General features: G+C 40.4%; 1 protein-coding gene and 1 pseudogene across 4 annotated transcripts in view; one reads left to right on the top strand and one right to left on the bottom strand.

Moving 5' to 3' along the window:
• Nucleotides 1-18849, top strand: part of LOC131237106 (probable serine/threonine-protein kinase PBL21) — a 91070-nt pseudogene that overhangs the window by 40190 nt on the left and 32031 nt on the right.
• Nucleotides 1-18849, bottom strand: part of LOC131237105 (uncharacterized) — a 73448-nt gene that overhangs the window by 34104 nt on the left and 20495 nt on the right. For all 4 annotated transcript variants that reach the window (XM_058234758.1, XM_058234761.1, XM_058234760.1 and 1 more), the window contains exons 7-13: nucleotides 11853-11921; nucleotides 11631-11711; nucleotides 11438-11557; nucleotides 11222-11296; nucleotides 10988-11068; nucleotides 9064-9137; nucleotides 8904-8964 (exon numbers count right to left, since the gene is read on the bottom strand). In XM_058234758.1, coding sequence (XP_058090741.1) covers nucleotides 8904-8964; nucleotides 9064-9137; nucleotides 10988-11068; nucleotides 11222-11296; nucleotides 11438-11557; nucleotides 11631-11711; nucleotides 11853-11921 — 561 coding nt within the window. The remainder of the gene's footprint in view (nucleotides 1-8903; nucleotides 8965-9063; nucleotides 9138-10987; nucleotides 11069-11221; nucleotides 11297-11437; nucleotides 11558-11630; nucleotides 11712-11852; nucleotides 11922-18849) is intronic.

Genomic DNA, 18849 nt, shown 5'->3' with positions numbered 1-18849 from the left:
TGGAAACACAAGCAATACATTCAAAAACAAAAGAAGAATCACTAGATTAGGTTGCATACATGTTTGATTTTATGTTTGGACACAAAGATTACAACTGATTTGCGAGAAATTGGGAAATTATGATTTTTTTTTCAATTTTCTGCGACTCGGCCCATCTCCTCCAAATCTCGAAATCGAAGCTCTCAAAGCATGAAAAATCATGGATTTGTAACAATTTGACATTGATTTAACATGATTTACAGAAAAAATGATTGAAAATCGAAAATGCTCACTCGTAGACTGACGGTCAGACCGAGGGTCAGCCAGATCCTTAAGGACATGCTTCGGGCTTGCGTGATTGATTTCTCGGGTAGTTGGGATGAGCACTTGCGTTTGGTTGAGTTTGCGTACAATAACAGTTATCAGGAGACTATTGGCATGGCTCCCTTCGAGGTGCTATATAGCAGACCTTGCAGATCCCCGAGTTGTTGGATTGAGGTTGGAGAGCCTTGTCTCCTAGATCCCGAGCTTGTGCAGAGGACATCAGAGGCTATTGATATCATCAGGCAGATGATGCGCACAGCTCAAAGCCAGCAGAAGAGTTTTGCATATCATCAGCGTCGTCCCTTGAAGTTTATCACTGGGGATCGTGTGTATCTCAAGGTTTCACCGATGAAGGGTGTAGTTCATTTTGGAGCCAAGGGGAAGCTTACCTCAAGGTTCATTGGACCCTTTAAGATCACTGGGCGCGTTGGCACTGTGGCCTATCAACTTACCTTGTCACTTCCGTTGTCTGGCGTCCACAACGTTTTCCATGTTTCTATGTTGCAGAAGTGTGGGTTGGACGTGGTTCCCATGATAGATTGGCAGCCGTTGTAGGTTCGTAAGGATGCTTCTTACATTGAGCAACTGGTTCGTATCCTTGACCAGAAGGAGTAGGTCTTTCAAACCAGGGTCATTTCTTTGATGAAGATTCAGTGGGGCTACCATAGTGTAGATGAGGCATCTTGGGAGCGAGAGGCTGAGATTCGCGAGCGTTATCCCCATCTTTTTTACGTTTGATTGCATCTACATGTTTATTTCTTTGATTCTATGCATATATAGTGATTTGATTCCCTTCTCTTATGAGCTTTGTTTAGTTTGGGTTGTATTACAAATTTTGAGGACAATTTCTGTTAGGAGGTGAGAGTTGTAAGACCCGTACCCCAATTAATCAACCATACGCTTAAATTTTGGCACCACTATGTTCGGGGTGACCAGATTGACAAATTTTGATCGTGACCCTATTTTTGTACCACAACACCCCGAGACTTGTACCCTAGCAACTGCGCGGGCGCTACGATTCCAACGCCGCGTGGCATGCCCCATTGCGACCTCCCGATTAGAAGTTACAGTTTGGCACAATCCAAGGTGGGCCGCGCAATGCACACGTGGCGTGGGCCCCACTAGCACATATCTTGAGGTTGTCCAATCAATCAACCCATCACCTCTCTCTCCCCATTAGTCGAAGAAGCCCATACCCTTGCCCATGCTAAGCCACTCCTCTCTCCTTCTCCCTCTCCCCATTCTACTCCTCTATCCTTTCCTAATCACATCTTTATCTTAAAAGTTCTACCACAAATCCCCAAACCCCTCTCATTTCCACACATTTCCTATCAAAATAGAGAGAGTAAGAAGAAAGGAGATTAGAGAGATTAGGGAGAGATTAAGAGAGAGAGGGAGGAAATAAAGGAAGATTAGAGAGAAAGTTAGAGAGATGGTTTGAGAAAAAGAGAGAGCTTGAGAGAGAATTAAGGAGAGATCTAGAGGTTAAGAGGAATAGAGAAAAGAAAAAAGAGATTAGAGGAGATTAGGAGTGGAGAGGAGCTTGGTGGACCGTCCGATCATTGATCCAACCATTCATCCGACATTATGAGTGCATGGGAGTATAAAAACCATCCCTTTTCTGTGTTATTCCATTTTTGGTGGGCCCACAAGGGTGATACCCACCTTGAGCATGTATGGAGTGTATGGTGGACCTGATAGTGGCAAGGGGGGCACCCTGATGGCCAGATCTTTCTTCCTTTGCTTTTTCTTTCCCTTTCTTCTTACTTTGATGGACAGTTGTGGGGCCCACAGCTGGGCCACGCTGTTGGAGAGCATGCCCTGCACGCTATTATAGCATGGACCACCTTGTGTGGCCCACCATGATGTTTATTTTCCATCTAACCTATTGTTTAGATCACATAGATTTGGATGGTGGAAAAACACTGGGATCAGATTGATCCAAGGTTCCTAGGGCCCACCATGGGCTAGGTAAACTAATGGATGGACTAGATTGTCCACAACGAGTCCCACCTAGAAAGAATGGCGAGGGGGGAGGACGCTAGAGTAGCCGACGTCTAGAAGACGCTACTGTTCAACGTCTGTTGAAGGCGAGACTCATTGCACTTGGGGAGTGGGGTCCCACCTTAATGTATTTATTTCATCCACACCATCCATCTATTTCCTCGGCTTGTTTTAGGCGTTGAGCTCAAAAATGAAGTTGATCCAACCCTTAGGTGGACCACACCACAAGAAACGGCGGGACTGGGAAACCACCTTCACCACGTCAGCATCTAAACATGCAGACGTGGGGGAGTGGTGTCCCCCCACTCATGGTTAGATCCACACCATCCATCTATTTCTCCATATCATTTTAGGCGATGGGCCGAAAAATGAGGAATATCCAAATCTCGTGTGGGCCACACCGCAGGAATTAAGGCTTGCTATTGAAACCTTCCAAGGCCCACTATGATGTCCATATTTTCCAAACCATCCCAAGTCAGGGCCCATTGGACCCCTCTCGAGCTAGCCAATCCGGTGGACAGATCAAATCATCCAAATGGGTCCCACCTGGATAGGGAAAAAGAAGGAAGAAGGGAAAAAACAAAAACAAGGACCCGGGCGTTGTTGGGCATTGTGCCCACTGTCCAGAGGAGAGGGGCGAATGCCCTCCTTGAGCATGGAGTGGGGGCGCACTCGTGGGACCCATCATGGTGTATATGTTTCATCCGTGTCGTTCATCTATTTTGCCAGATCATTTTAGGCCAAGGGCCCCAAAATTAGGCAAATCTGAATCTCATGTGGACCACACCGAGGGGAACAGTTGGCTAGAGTGTTGCCCCTTTTTGTAGTAGTTGGTGGGACCCACCTTGATGTTTGTGTGATCCATACTGTCAACTTGAATTCTCAGATTATTTTAGGGCCAAGGCTCGAAAATCAGCCAGATCCAGATCTTAGGTGATCCACACTGCAAGGATCTTGTGAAGGGTGGACCTCCTTGGATTTGGACCTCTTTGGATTTGGAATCCCTGGTTTTGGACATCCCTTGGATTTGGAGTTACCTTGGATCTGGGATCCTTGGATTCAAAATCCCTTGGCTCTGTTTGACACCCTAGATTCAAAATCCCTATAATCCGAAGGTATCTATGCATAATATATTTGCAGGGGTTTGAATTTAATTATTAAATCAACTTTAATTTCTAATTAATGTATGTATGTAATACACTATGGTTGGAATAAATCCGTTGAAATATACATTTTGCCTAAAAATGATGAAATCCCAAGAAGATGGCCACACAAGCACAGGATCACATCCTATTGATTAACCAACGATGTGTAACCATAGATTTACATCGATAAGATTAGACAGTGCAGCTCCTGTCGAAGAAATTATAGTGATGTCGTTGATAATCTAATTGTTCTGGAATATCATCAACAAGCCATGTGCCCAATAGATCAGTAGCCTAGTGGCACACTTGTTGCACATGTGGGTGTCCATACAGGTCATTCCCAATTGGCCACGCCTTAGTGTATGTGTTTTATCCATGCCTTACATCCAGTTACTAGACCTTTTTAATGTACAGGCTACATGAGGCACCGATTTTAGTCTAATGTAGGCCACAACACATAGACCTCTATATTTCTAGTGGGGTCTATCGTTCGGGTCCCGCTCTCTGTATATGATGTGCCAATTAAGGCCGATTATCACATGATATGTCTGATAACATGCTAGTGTTCTTGGCCTGATAGGACACACTGATAACATGCTTAGTGTAATAGATATCATGCCCAGTTATATGCCCATACACATCATTTGTATGCCTATTGTGGATGGCGATTGTCATAGCATATGTTGTTCGGCCTGAGACACTCAGGAGACTATATGAGAAAGGGTCGCCCCACATGATCGCACGGTATGCGCAGGTTTGGTGCATGACTTGGATAGTATGACTCGTCCATTTCACATCCTGTATGTCACGATCACTTTTACACTCTAGCAACATCGAGGTTGTGGCCTCCATAGGCATATTGTGGATGACCAGATTGAACACCGGAAATGTGTTCTAGCACTTGAGCGCTATGGATGTCCTTGGGTGCAGTGTTCGAGTTGTCGTTATCGCTAAAGTTTCGCTACCCAGAGATAAAGATACAATATCGTTATCGCCGATAATATTGCCGATAACCGGAAATGGGGAAGATACACGGGAAAATGATTGAATTTTTTAGTGAAACTTAAGGGAATGTCTAAATACAGATATTTGCATATTTAGTAATTTAAAAAAAAAAAATTGCACATGGAGTGCATACACAATAAGTTTTTATTTAATAGGAGCCTAAAACCATGTGTTGTCATAAGAAATCAATCCAATAGGAACACAACAATGGATTAAATCCCAGTAAATCAATGAATAAGCAAACAAACATGCATAATGTATGCATACATTACACATCAATGCATAATAAACATATAAGCACGACACAAATGCATGATGATCCAACCATCCAACCATCCATCCATTCATCCAACCATCCCATCCATCTATCCAATCATCCATCCATTCATCCAACCATCCCATCCATCTACCCAATCATCCAAACATCCATCCATCCAACCATCCAACCATCCATCCATTCATCCAACCATCCAAACATCCATCCATCCAATCATCCAAACATCCATCCATCAATCCCATCAATCCATCCATCCATCCAACATCTAACCATCTCATTCATACATCCAACCATGCCATCAATCATCCAAACATCCATCCATACAACCACCCCATCCATCCATCCAACCATCCCATCCCATCCATCTAACCATCCATCGAACCATCTCATTCATCCAATCATCAAAACATCCACCCATCCATATCCATCCAAACAACCATCCTTCCATTCCCATCCCAACCATCCAACCATCCATCCATCTAACCATCCAACCATCTATTCATCTGCCCATCTAACAGTCCAACCATCCCATCCAATCATCCAAACATCCATCCAACCATCTCATCGATTAATCTATCCATCTGTACATCCAACTATCCAACCATTAGATCCGTCCATCCCATTCAAGCATCTCATCGATCAATCTATCCATCTGTCCATCCAACTATCCAACCATTAGATCCGTCCATCTAACCATCCCGTCAATCCATCCCAATCATCCCATCCATCCATCCAACCATCCCATCCATTCATCCATCCCATCTATCCATCCATCCATCCATCCATCCAAACATACATCCATCCATCATATCCATTCAAACATACATCCATTGATCCATCCATCCCATTTATCCATCCATCTAACCATCCATCCATCTACATCCATCCAATCATACAACCATCTTTTCCATCCAACCATTCATCCAAACATCCATTCATCCCAACGATCCATCCAACCATCCAACATATTTTTATTTTATTTTTAAAAATATTTAAACAAATTTTTTTAGCTAGTGTCCACCAATCAAAAGGTGTCATGCGTACAATTCCTCACTACCCGTGTATCAAGCATCATACACTGCCCGAGTAACATATAAGGCCTTTCAAAGATAACACCCCTTTTCATGCTCATTTATTAAAATGTCAGAAAACAGCCTTTTCCTAGCTCATTTATTAAATGTCATAAAACAACTTTTCTAGGCTCACTTATTAAGAGGAGAGAGAGCCTTTTTAGCTCATTTTTCAAATGAGAGAGAGAGAGAGAAAGTTGCAGCAGATAAAGAAGAAGAAAAAGAAGAAGAAAAAGAAGAAGAAGAAGAAGAGGAGGAGCTTCCGATGAAATTCACTCCCCTTTCTCATTTTTTCTATTATTTTTTATTTTTAGGCTGTTTATTCAAATAACAGTTTGTTTTCGAGCTGGTGTGATAACTAGCGAGGAAATGTCGATTTCTCCACCAAATCGAACCTCTAATCCAACGTGCTTTTGTAAGAAGTGCCGAAATTTTCTGCTTAACTAAGATCCAAAAAAAAAGAAGAAGAAGAAGACGTATCGATTTTTTTCATAATTTCGGAGGTATTTACGGTCCTTACTGTCTCGCGAGTGTCGACATCCAGTGAAAATATCGCCCATTTTATCAACAATTCTCGACTTTTGTGGTAGATAAGCACAAATATCGGCAATAAAATGATGTTTTATTGATACTAGTGATAATATCGCGATAATATCGACGACATTTGGAAGAGAAAAGATATAAGTGGTGTTCATTGTCGCAACTTCTTCGACAACAATATTATCGGCAACAATTAAAACAATGCTTGGGTGTAAGTCCTAAAACCCTGTGGTATTAGTAGAATGCTCCAATGTCAAGACCGAGTGGATAACATAAGCATCAGAGTGTCAAATACCAATAAGTCGCATCTTCCACCGTGTCGAGGTCGATTGGAAGGGGATGTGACTTTATCTGCCGGGGTATAGGGGTCTATAAGCTAGGTTGAGTTTGACCGGCTCGTGAAATGGGTCTGCTATCGATGAGCCGAGTAGGCATTGGCATACCACTAACAAGGCGGATAGTGAGGTCTTTTCCACTCACTTGGTCATGCGCGCAATGGACGACAGCCAGTGTTGGAGTGTACTAGACCCCAGTGATGTTTCCAGTTATAAATTATTCTGATATGTAAACTAGTTGAGAATTGGCATGTTTGTGTTGCATCTCTAGCATATAACACTCGGCCACGTAGGCCTTGCACTGTATAGCCTTGGTATGGCTAAACAACATTCATGGACTTGGCAGCTTAGCCCTCCATCATATTCTGCATACTCTGATATCTGTATTCTTGTCATATGCATTGTGCACGCACACACGCACTCTACTGAGCTTCGTAGGAGGCTTATGTGCATTTGTTTACACTGCAGGTGATGCTAGGGCGTATCAGCATCATTAAGCCCGGAGCATGAGCCTGACCTTATGAGTTCTTGATTATATCTTGTATTTCCCTTTCCAGCACTGTACTCAAATATTATGTGGTGGATATGTGATGATGATGTTTTTGTGACTTTGGTACACTTATGGTTATTATCCTTTACATAAAATAAAATTTTTTTAAAAAAAAAAAAAATCACCCTAAAAGTCCTCTTTATGGAATCCTAGGATCGGAACCTGGCGTATGGGAGCCAAGAATGGGGTACTACGAAGGCTATTGGCACCGAATTCGGTGCTTGGGAATTTAGTGAGCCCAATTCCCGAGTTTGGGGTGTGACAAAAGGTGGGCCCCACATGATGGATGATCCACATCAAGCAGGCCATATCCTTTTGGAAATGGAGGAAAATTTTGCAAAAAAATCTTGTTGAAAAACAATAAAGGAAAATGACTTTTTCATTTCTCAAAATTTCCTAGAAATGTTGTTTCTTGAGAAACACCATTTCCTCTTTTTTTCCAACAAATCCAAACAAGCCCTAAAATTAATTAGATGAGAGGGGGAAAGAACAGGATCTCGAGTCCTTTACTTCATATAATTCAAAAAATCAAACATATTGAAATTGCATTTTGAAACATATTTAATAGCAAAGCTTTGATAATTGCTTCAAGAATGGAATGATTCTTTAGTTGGAATCTTGGAACTATACCTAAAGGATAGCTTAATTGGTACCTGCTTGTTCTAATGGAAAGATTTTTCTGAAAATGACTGGTTCAGCTATCGAAATGGCTTTCTGTCCCCCAGATAACCTACATAGAATCACCGGGTCAGAAAGCCGGAGGAGATTCGCAAAGTGAGCCAAAGTCGTAGAGTATGTCAGGTAGGGGCCCATCCAAATGAGTTTTGAAAGAACTTATTGGATACCTTTTAGGTGAAGAGGGGTTCATCTCGCATACTCATATCTACCTTCCTCTTAGGAAACGAGGGTTAGTGCTTCTCTATCCGGTGGGTAGTTATTCCGTGTAAAAGAACACAATTGAGAAGAAAGAGTTTGAGCAACTAAAAGGTCACCCACCCACTTCCTCAATCAGGTAGGAAATCCATCGAGCTTACCATACGATTATTCCCCGCCAAAGAAGTGGAACAAGAATAGGACTCTCCTAGCACTTTCTCATATATACAATTATCAAAACATGGTGATCCTCAATTGATTGAACTACCCCAGCCAGAGGCCCACGACCAAGCCCATATATACTACACTATTTATTTGTGTTCAATTTGGGTTCATAATATCATAATGTATGGTATCAGGAATTTCTCACTCTAAATCTTAGAAAGTTCTCACACTAAATTCATATCGGGTACTACTACATTATGGTAGAAACATATGCACAACATTGGTACTTCACTACCTAGATATTTTAATCGAAATCGACTAGTCCATATCATGCCAATTGCCAAATTTGATAACAACCGTAGGTATCATATTCTAGCAATACAACATTCCAACAATATTTTGAACTGTGTTTCAATTACTCTCGATATAACTCCTAGTAATATCATTTTTCTCCACGTCCAAACAAGATTTTTGGAATTGTTCCATGCAAATCTACAATAAAAGGAATTTTACATGAAGGTACATTTTTCATAGAAGAGACCAAAATTACAAGCAATCATCAATTAGAAGCGAATAGAAAACCGTGTATCAGCATACTTGAATATTGACATGCAAAGATAAAATAAACCAAAATACCTGAGTGCATAGATGCAATAGAAAATACTGATCACTTCCAGCAATTCTCTCAACCCGCATCCTAGCATCCGAAACTAGTTATAATGAGTTGTTTGGAATAGACATAAAAATCATAGCTAAAATGAAGTATTTGTCAAATAAATAATGAGAACACCCCTACCAATGTATTGTCCGTTTGCGCTCTAGAGGACTTCGACGATGAAGCACTCTAATTGGTGTTTTTTGCAAAATATTCTGAGAAACCCCACCAAAAATAAATAAAAATTGAAAGAAATTTGAATTTAACCCATCTGGAAAGTTGAACAAGTTAATAGTACCATCCCTTGTTAAGGTCTGAATCAAGGAGATCCGAAAAAAACTTCCCTTAAAATCATGGAATGGATCAATTATAAATTCTTTTAGCAGCCACTAACACCTTAATGCGAATAGAAAAAATAGGATGGATCATGAAATATATGATATAGAAAAATATGAGGAAACTCAAATAATATACTAATTTCATAACAGCTGGAAATCTGAAGTTTGAAATGGTTCACTAACCTTTGTATAAGCTTAACATCAGAATACAACATTGTGAACTGGTTAATATAGCAAACTGAATGTAAACACCAAGACAACCGCTAGGGAAAAAAATATATAAACAAGATCTACATGTGATTCTACACATATTTTTGAATATCACCATTTCCATGAAAAGTGACACCAGATTCATAAACTTCTACAGTTCCTAAGTCGTTACAAACATTGGTGGCATGCACCAGGCACCTCCATGTCCATTGGAGGGGTGGTTGGTCCATAAATGAACAAGATCCCCTCAAAAAGGAGCATGGAGTCAACCTCGGGGCACAGCCCCAAGCATGAGCCTTTCATGTAGCCCTAATCGATTGACCCAAAAATAGTATATCCAAATTATAAGAAATTCCAGCCATAACCCTTACCAAAGGTTTTTAACATCTCGTAAACTGCCAAATAAATGAGTCCCTAGCTGAAATTGCCTCTGCCATTGTACGAGTCTCTTCCTCTTTGCCCATGGCAATGCCACTCCCTTTGGCAACATCCACTAATTTGGAACTTAATTTGAAAGCCACACTTTGAACCGGACATTTTCAGGATGCCCCGAATACTTTTCGAAACCATTTAGCAATTATTGTGTTGATTTATGATCCAAGTTTCATGCTTAGCATATGTACTTTGAGATAAGTAAACGGAAGAGGAAAGAGAGAGAGAGCCATCCCGACTTGTTTTTATTCACTAAAGTTTAAAAACCAAAAATACCAAATATGCCCCTCCCTTAATATAAATTAATACATGCACCTTAGGACTAAAAATATGGTAAGGAACCACAATGCTAAAGAAAAGAGAGAAGATGAACCGCACGTGTACAGTCCTGATTACAGTCACCCAGGTGAACCGTACTTTTGTATGGCCCACACACTATCAACTTTAACACCCCCCCCCCCCCCCCCTCAAGTTGTAGCAGATATATATTATTTGATGCTCAGCTTGGAAAAGATACTTTCAAAATGATTTCAACCGAGAGCTTAGTGAATACAGTGTTTTAAATAGTGCACGGCATGTAGCATAGCATTTACCCAAGGGTGTGATGCACAGTGTGATACCCATACTTTGAAGACTATTCTGTGAACATGGAGATTAGAGGGTTAGATACACTCAAGCCTAATAATGTGCACAAAATCAGTGAGATTCTACATAGAATAAATAAGTAACAGACATGGCGGCAGCACCAGACTTCCTACCAGAATTAGAAATCTATTCATATCAAAATAGGAACTCTAGCATATAGTTGCATCAAGCATGAATGGAAGCAGCAACAAATTGGGTGTGGGGACGGGGAAGCATCTTCTTCAAAATGTTGGCAAGTATAAACTCTTAAGAAGAGGGAATGGAAGTGTGAGTCCAAAGTCAGTTTATACATACATGATACATCAACTAAGATTATATGAAAGTAATTCATCTAGCTTGTTATGCACATTATATATGTTACGAATATTTAATATGTTATGATATGATCCATTTAAAAGATTATGCATATAGCAATCTACTCATCTAGCATAATTTCTCACCGTGTCCTTAAGTGAAGTTATGGTTTGCAGGTCCTTATCCTCGAGGGGGCGAGAAATCCACACCAGTGCAGCGTATTGCTTCTGCATTAAATGCACTGAGCTGTAATGCTAATACCTTCCAAGTTTCTGACTCATCAGGAACTTTTGTATCTAGTTTATTCAGACGAATGAAAACATGATATGCAAGCACTGGTAGAAGAAATATGAAAAGTAGACTAGAACTGCAAAGGCAACCTGTTTCTCTGCCTCTCCTTCACGCATCAAGTCCCATGCTTGATTCCCAACTACCTTGAGGTTTCTCACCCTCACCTGAGTAGAATGCATTTATAGTGTGGATAGTTGACAAAAAAGACAGCTAAAGCAGTACAATCTTAAAGGAACTTGATACCACATTCACAATCTAAATCACTGAGGTCCATTGACGGATCACATTCGCATCATTGAACTTACAAATCTTTCTCTTGAATTATTTATCTGGTCTTCTATTACTTCTATCTCAGCTGCAGAAGGAACACAACGTGCATTTACAACTTCAACCAGGAACGGGCGGCCAGAACCCAACATTCGAACCTGATTGAAGAGTCTGGTCAATCTATGTGAAGAACATCAAATCAAGGGTTCAAGGAAGGAAATGGAGTCATACATCGATATCTTCTCTACCAGCAGCGTGAAATTTGTAGTTGTCACCTCTACATATAAGAAGAATGCTGCTCCCAATTATCTCCTATAGAATAAGATAATCATCAGCTGAACTCAACAGAATTCAATCATAAATGCAAAACTGGTGTTAGCTCTGCACTCAAAATTCTATTTAAATATTCTAATTTTGCATGAAAGGGACCAACGTACGAAGATGAATTAATACCTCAACAGATGCTTCTCCCATTCTCTCATCATCGATTACCCATCGTGTCTGGCTGACATTTCTTGAATACTACAGCAAAAAGAGAAACTTCATAATGACATATGTAACAAAACACACAAACATTGCTTTTGTTATTCAGTGTTTTTTTTTTTTTTTTTTTTGGCATTGACTGAAACAAGTATATGCCCGCCTAGCAGGGGCATGTACTAACCAGCTCAATTAATTAGCTGGATGCTTGTTTTTAATAGAGTTTGAACTTGAAATTTCTAGTTCATGCACTAATGTAGTAGAGGGACAGGTATGTTCTGTTATTATAGACGTGGATAATACAACTGAGGGGAAAAAATGAATAAACAAAACAAGAACCACAACCAAATGAGATGGTAAATGAGTTCTGCAAACAGTGTCCTACATATACAGTCATCAAACAAAATGTAATTTCAGAGTACAGTGCTTCCCTTCAGGAAACATGCTTTCACAAGTGGCTAGCATCAGCATCAATATAAAGCTAAAAGTGTGTTGTAAAGCATGTGTATGTGTTTTGTTTTCCAGAGAAATTAGGAAAATTGGCTTTTCTTGAGTATTTTCCTTGATGGAAATCGGGCGTATGTTAGTCTCTCACCTTATCATCTAGCAGCCAGGGTTCTAATAGAAATGACCGAAAAGAGAAAGCGGAAAGAACTCCTAATGACCATAGCCATCACATCAGGAGATTGCATCTGAAATTGTAGCTCAAGAATGGGAGCACTCTATTGAGGAGTTCTTGAGTTGTAACATCCTCCCATCTATGAGAAGAGGAAGGAGCTGTGGAAGATAGTTCCATTTGCAGTTTGTTGGAAGATTTGGAAGGAAAGGAACAAAAGGATACTCAGCCGTCCAAGGATGCCATTATTGATAAGATTAAGGGTGTCATCTTGGAGTGGCCTATTCCTTCTCCATATTTTGTAGGCAGGTCGATCAAAACTCAACGGAAAGATTGCTGTAGCACAGTCGGGTGATTCCTTTCCTCTTTTTTCTTCTTTTTTTCCTTTTTTCTTTTTTTCTTTTTTTTTTTTTTGTGGCCCCAGGTTAAATAACCTGGTGTCCTGGCATTGTTTGTGGATGTTTTCTGTTTTTGTGGGATGCTTGTTTTGTACTCCTGCTCAGTGGCTCCTTTGCTTTGATGAAATTCCCAGTTATTCGTCAAAAAAGAAAAAAGAAGAACGGGAGCACTCTATGGTGCTATGCACCCCTGCAAATGGTCAGATTTGTCCCTACTTACATAATTTCCATCCTGGCCCCATCAAAATTTTAAACTTCCCATGAGACACCAACTGATCAAGGCAAGCCTACCAAAATTATTGCAAATAAGGCAAATTCTGCCTTCATGCCACAAACAACCTATTACAACTTAAAAAAGCGAATTAATGAACTGCAGTACATGTAGCTAGGGGTTGCAGCGATGCTTCTACAGAACAAGAAGTCTAACAAACATCAGTTGTTAGATGAACTTGAGGTGGTCAATCTATATCTCCAGGTTGGCTAGGTGTACCTGTCATGACCTAATTGTCTGCCACTAATGGATCGTTAAAATCTCAGTCACTCTTATAAATCACTAAACCACCAGAATTCCATATGCAAACTCTACATAAAGTCTACAAACGTATATATGAGCATCTCTTCATATAACATAAACAGATCAGCGGGAATGCTTTCTGCCTCAAACCAACAATGACAACTGACAAGTGAGCTTACCACAGATCAATTTTCGGATCCTGAGGAAGTTGCAGCAATGGATAGGAAGATTTTGGTAGAAGCATGATTCGATTGGTATGTAAAAGCTTCCTAAAAAAGCTAAACTGCTGGTAGCCATGATTGGAATAAAGAAGACATTTTTCCGGAGAGGCATATGAATAGAGGAGATGGCAGACAAATGGGATTTATAGAAAGGAGACGGACCTGTAAGACGCATAGTTATCAATACGATGAGTCTGAAGAGCAATGGGAAGATTCAGATGATCCAGTGATGCAGTTGAAGAGAGGTGGTGCTTGGATGAGATTTTTGGAGTTTACCTCCGGCAGGTGTAAGCTTTCAGTTCGTTATTTGGAATAAAGGTGAACCTCTTGGATATATTGTCAATCATAGGAAGAGGAAGAGGAAGAGGAAGAGTCACAGCCTGTGTACTACTTTGTGAATTGAGATAAGGTATGTTTTCAAAGAATGTAACATCCCTTGAAATATATCTCTTTCAAGTTACGGGACAATATCAATTTTACCCCTTTTGGGAATTAGAAATTTTAGAATATCCCAAAAACACACATTTTACCGACTGAGGTCCCAGTTTGGTTCAAGATGGTCCAAGAACACGTACAAAAGAAGTTCAATGAAAGGAGAGGACGAGTGAATAGTGAAGCATCTGCCAAAAGGTTTTTCAAAAGCTCTCATGGTCTTGGTCAAGGTGACCCCTTATCCCCATTCCCTGTTCATTATCATGGCTGAGACTCCTAGTAGGATACTAGAAAAAGCCAGATGATGGGCCCAATGTTGTCATATGTAATCGCATAAGCGATTAGACTATTAGCCATCGCATATGCCATTTTGGACCGGTGGACTGCATATACCATGGTGGCATAGGCAGTTATTGTGCCTTTGGGGCTTATGCAATCGCACAGAGAAGTATGCGACCGCATAAGCCATAGTCATGTAGTTATGCCATCACGTATGTAGCATAACCTATTTTTTACCATTGGAACTCTCTCTCTCTCTCTCTCTCTCTCTCTCTCTCTCTCTCTCTCTCTCTCTCTCACACACACACTCTCTCTAATACTCTCATCTCTTAGTCTCTCTAGTCTCTTAACTCTCCTACTCTCTCTCATACTCTATTACTCCCATTCTTTGAAAATGCCATCAACGTAATTTCTTTGTTGTTTTTTTCACATTATTTAGTATATGCATTCATTTGAGACCTTTTAGGAATATATATGTGTGTGTGTGTGTGTGTGTGTGTGTGTGTGCATTCAATTGGGTATTTGTTAGTTGACTTGTTATTGTCAATAATTCCTAGTACTAGTAATATTTTTACATAATTTGTCATTTTTTTATCACTTTTCCTTGAATTGTTCATTTTTTTGTTCTTTTCAAAAAATAAATAAATAAATAATAATAATAATAATAATAATAATAATAATTGCTTGGGAGGTTGTGCAATCACATATGCAATTATGCCATCGCATAAGCGCACAGCCTCCCTGAGCCGCACGGGATCGCTTATGTCATTTGACAACATTAATGGGCCTCATCGAAGGTTTTTCAGTGGAAAATGTAAATCTCCAAATTTCGCACCTTAATTCGCAAATGATACTCTCCTATTTTGCGAGGTGGATAGAGATCAAGTGGACAGTTTGCGAAAGGTCGTTTGTTGCTTCGAGGCGGTTTCTGGGCAAAAAGTTTTTAAAAATTTTTTTGGGTAAATCTGAGGGAAGAGGAAGCGAAGGGGTTCGCCAATTCCTTCATATGCAAGAAAGTTAACTTCCCAACTATGTATCTAGGTCATCCATCGTATTGGGAAACCAGCACAACACTTGTGCAATGCGGTGGGTCAAGGGAAGAGAAAGTGGAGGGGTTCGTCGACTCCTTTGGATGCAAGAAAGGTAACTTCCCAACCATGTATCTTGGTCTTCCACTGTGTATTGGGAAATTGGCACAACACTTGTGCAATGCAGTGGATGTAAGAATGCAATGTAAGCTTTTTTCAAGATGGAAAAGCAAAACCTTATCATGAGGTGGGTGCATAAAGTTGTAAAGGCGGCACTCTCCAATTTTGCTCTATATTATATGTCCCTATTCAACTGACCCATTCAATGTTGTAGAGGGGATTGAAAAACTCCAAAGGGACTTCCTATGGAGGGGAATGGAGGAAAGGAGAAAGTTCCATCTAGTTAAGTGGGAAGAGGTATGTAGAGCCAAAAAAGTGGGAGGGCCTCAGCATTAGGTCACTAAAGCTCCTAAACCTGGCCTTGCTTGTTAAATGCCAATGGAGGTTTGGGATGGACAAGGACAGTTTATGATGCAAGGTTATATCGAGTATGGCGAGGATGAAGGGAGGTGGTTCACCGCAGCAACATCTAGATACAGGGTTTCAAGTATATGTAAATCGATTCTTAAGTTGGCGAATTCATTTTGAGAGCAATATTATCATTCTCTGCTGGCAATGGGATGTGAATTCATTTTTGGGAGGATCGTTGATGCGGGGGAGCATCCATTAGGAATTTTTTCCCCCCTTACTGCATAGGGTGACAAAGGGAAAAGACATCTTCATTCCCCATGTTTCAATGGAAGGGGGACAGGCAGTTTGGAATCCTTTATTTAGAAGAAACATTCTAGATGTTTGTTAAACAAACATCCTAGATGTGGAGAAAACAGAATTTGTAAGGTTAATGGAAAGGTTGCAAAGCCAAGCACCGACGATGGGAGGGGAAAACGGGTATGTAATCTCAACAAGACAAGGGGCTTCTAAGTTAAATCCTTCTACTCAACTCTTAGAAACTCTCCAGCGCTGCAAGCCAAGGATCCCATCCGCCAATTGGAAACAACCTTTTTCACCTCGGGTAGTGATTTTCGAATGATTGATTGGTAAGAACAAAGTTCTAACCATCAACAATTTGAGGAAGAGGAAAACGGTTCTCACCAATAGGTGCGTCATGTGTCTAAAGGACAGAAACGGTAGAGCACTTGTTTATTCATTGCAAAAGTTTTCATAGAAGGTTTGGGCAAAGTTCCTTGGCCTCCTCGATACAAGTTGGGCAATGACATACACTATGGGGGAAGGTGGCACTTGGCTAGGTCTAGGAGGAAGAAAAAGATGATTTAGGGTATCTCCCTAATCAGTGCTCAGGATGGCCGGAGCGTAATAACATATCGTTCAATGACACGTCTATACCTCCGGAGCAGGCTTTCCACAAGGCCAGGTAGATGGTAGTCGAACGGACAAGTGCCACCACAGAGTTCAACAACATTCCTAGCGAAATATTTCATCACAGCTTGGGGGTTAACTTTTCTTTGTACTAGTTGGGTGATTTCTCATCATCCTTTCTGTATCTCTATTTTTCCCTTTCTTAATAAAATCTTTTGAGTTATCCTTCAAAAAAGGGTAATTGCCTTTAAGAATAGTAGTTGGAGCTTGATTAATTACATAGGTGATAAACAAGATGGCATCATCCCAATATGATTTGGCATTGACATTCCAAGTCCTTATGAATGCCTTACCTACAATAGATGTTGGTTTTTATGTTCACGATACCATTCTGTTGTGGTGCAACCCGATTATCAAATCAAATGAGATCCCAATACCCTATGGAAAAAAGTGCACCCACAAGAATATTTGGGTAGAGAGGGAGAAATAACTTTTATCAATATTCAAACTTCTTCTCAAATACTAAAGAAAACTCATAAAAATCAGAAAATGTGGAATGAATCGCCTCATAAACCCAACCCCCATTTATAAATTATAAAGACATAAGATTTTTTGGAGGATGACAAAATTTATTAAAACACCTGAGAAGGCAAAACCTTAGGCAAGGAAAGAATACAAAGAAGGAAAAACAGAAATACAATCCCAAGGGCTTGCAAGCTAGAAGCCCGCTCAAAAACAAGCAATTTGACCCTTGAAACTGCACTCTCCACCACAGCACACTTGCTGCAAAAGCATTGATTGCTACACTCTCCCCAAATCACCCAAAGGCTCGCATAACAACTAACTGCCAATGCACTTTCCCCACCCTCCCAATCCCTCCATGCCAAGATAAGAGGAAGTCTTCTATAGAGTTCGGCAATGCCCACACAGTACCAAAAAGGGACAAGACCGAAGCCAGGACAAATCCCTACAAATCTTTATTAGGATCCTCCCAACTAATAGATTGATATCAAATCAATCAATCTAATCTTAAGATAATAGCTCTCCACATACAATCTAGCCTAAATATACTAAAAAAACAAATCTACGAAATAATCCTCACAATCTTCAATCATATCTTCAAAGCAACCCCTATCTTCCAAAAATAGCAAATGATAATCTCTGACATTTAGGCCCTGAATCTAGAAACTATAGCCTGAAATTTAACATATATCGGGCCCCATGGTGAGCCTTGGGCCTGCATTTATTGAACTCGACTCCAACAGGTTAAGATTCTTCATAAAAGCAATAGATGTCCGGATCCAATCTTTTCAACTCATTGCTTGTGATCCACATGCATTCAAAATAGAGCTTATTCTTCCACTTCATCAAGTACTGCTTGTATTGGCCTCATCAACTATTGGTAGTCTTCATGAGCAACACTAGTTCGACTTCTTTTTGTTTCTTTGGGAGTTATCAAAGTTTATCTTGCAAGTTGGACACCTTGACGTGGTGGTCAAACAACTCCACCACATTGAGAGTTGGCAAGATATCCAAGTCATCTAGCAACTCTATCTCATAGGTGTTCTCACCTGACTTTTTTTTAGACTCGGCATGGTCAAATCTTCTTAGACTGACCCTGCCCGGGGTTTGGGCAAATGGCTAGCATCACGGGTTTGCTCCCCACAAACGCAAGTTCGATTCCCCTCCCCGTGCTTTACCCAATGCATGTGGTTTGCAGGTGATTGCATGCATCCACAGGGATTAGTCTCGCCTTAAAAAGGAGCGGGAACACCCAATTGTCATAAATAAATAAATAATTTTCTTAGACTTGAGCTTGTTGTACATTCCCCTTAGAAACCTTTCTTTGTGGAGATTAACCATAACCAAGTCAAATTCTTTATATATCTTCTCCCAATGATCTTTGTTCGCAACTTCTAGATGCTTGGCTCTACTTTCTTTCATGTCCTCTGTATCACTTTTTTTTCCTCTTTATTTCTTTTCTTCTTCTTTTTTGTGAAAAGCAACAGCTTTATTTATGAAAGAGGCAAAAGCCTCACAAATTACAAAGCATCCTAGGAAAGGGAGGACAAAGCAATCCTGAAAATTCTTTCAATATGAGGCCC

This window comes from Magnolia sinica, chromosome 2, assembly GCF_029962835.1.
Source record: "Magnolia sinica isolate HGM2019 chromosome 2, MsV1, whole genome shotgun sequence".
NCBI classification, from domain to species: Eukaryota; Viridiplantae; Streptophyta; class Magnoliopsida; order Magnoliales; family Magnoliaceae; genus Magnolia; species Magnolia sinica.
This window is presented reverse-complemented; position numbering and strand designations above follow the sequence as displayed.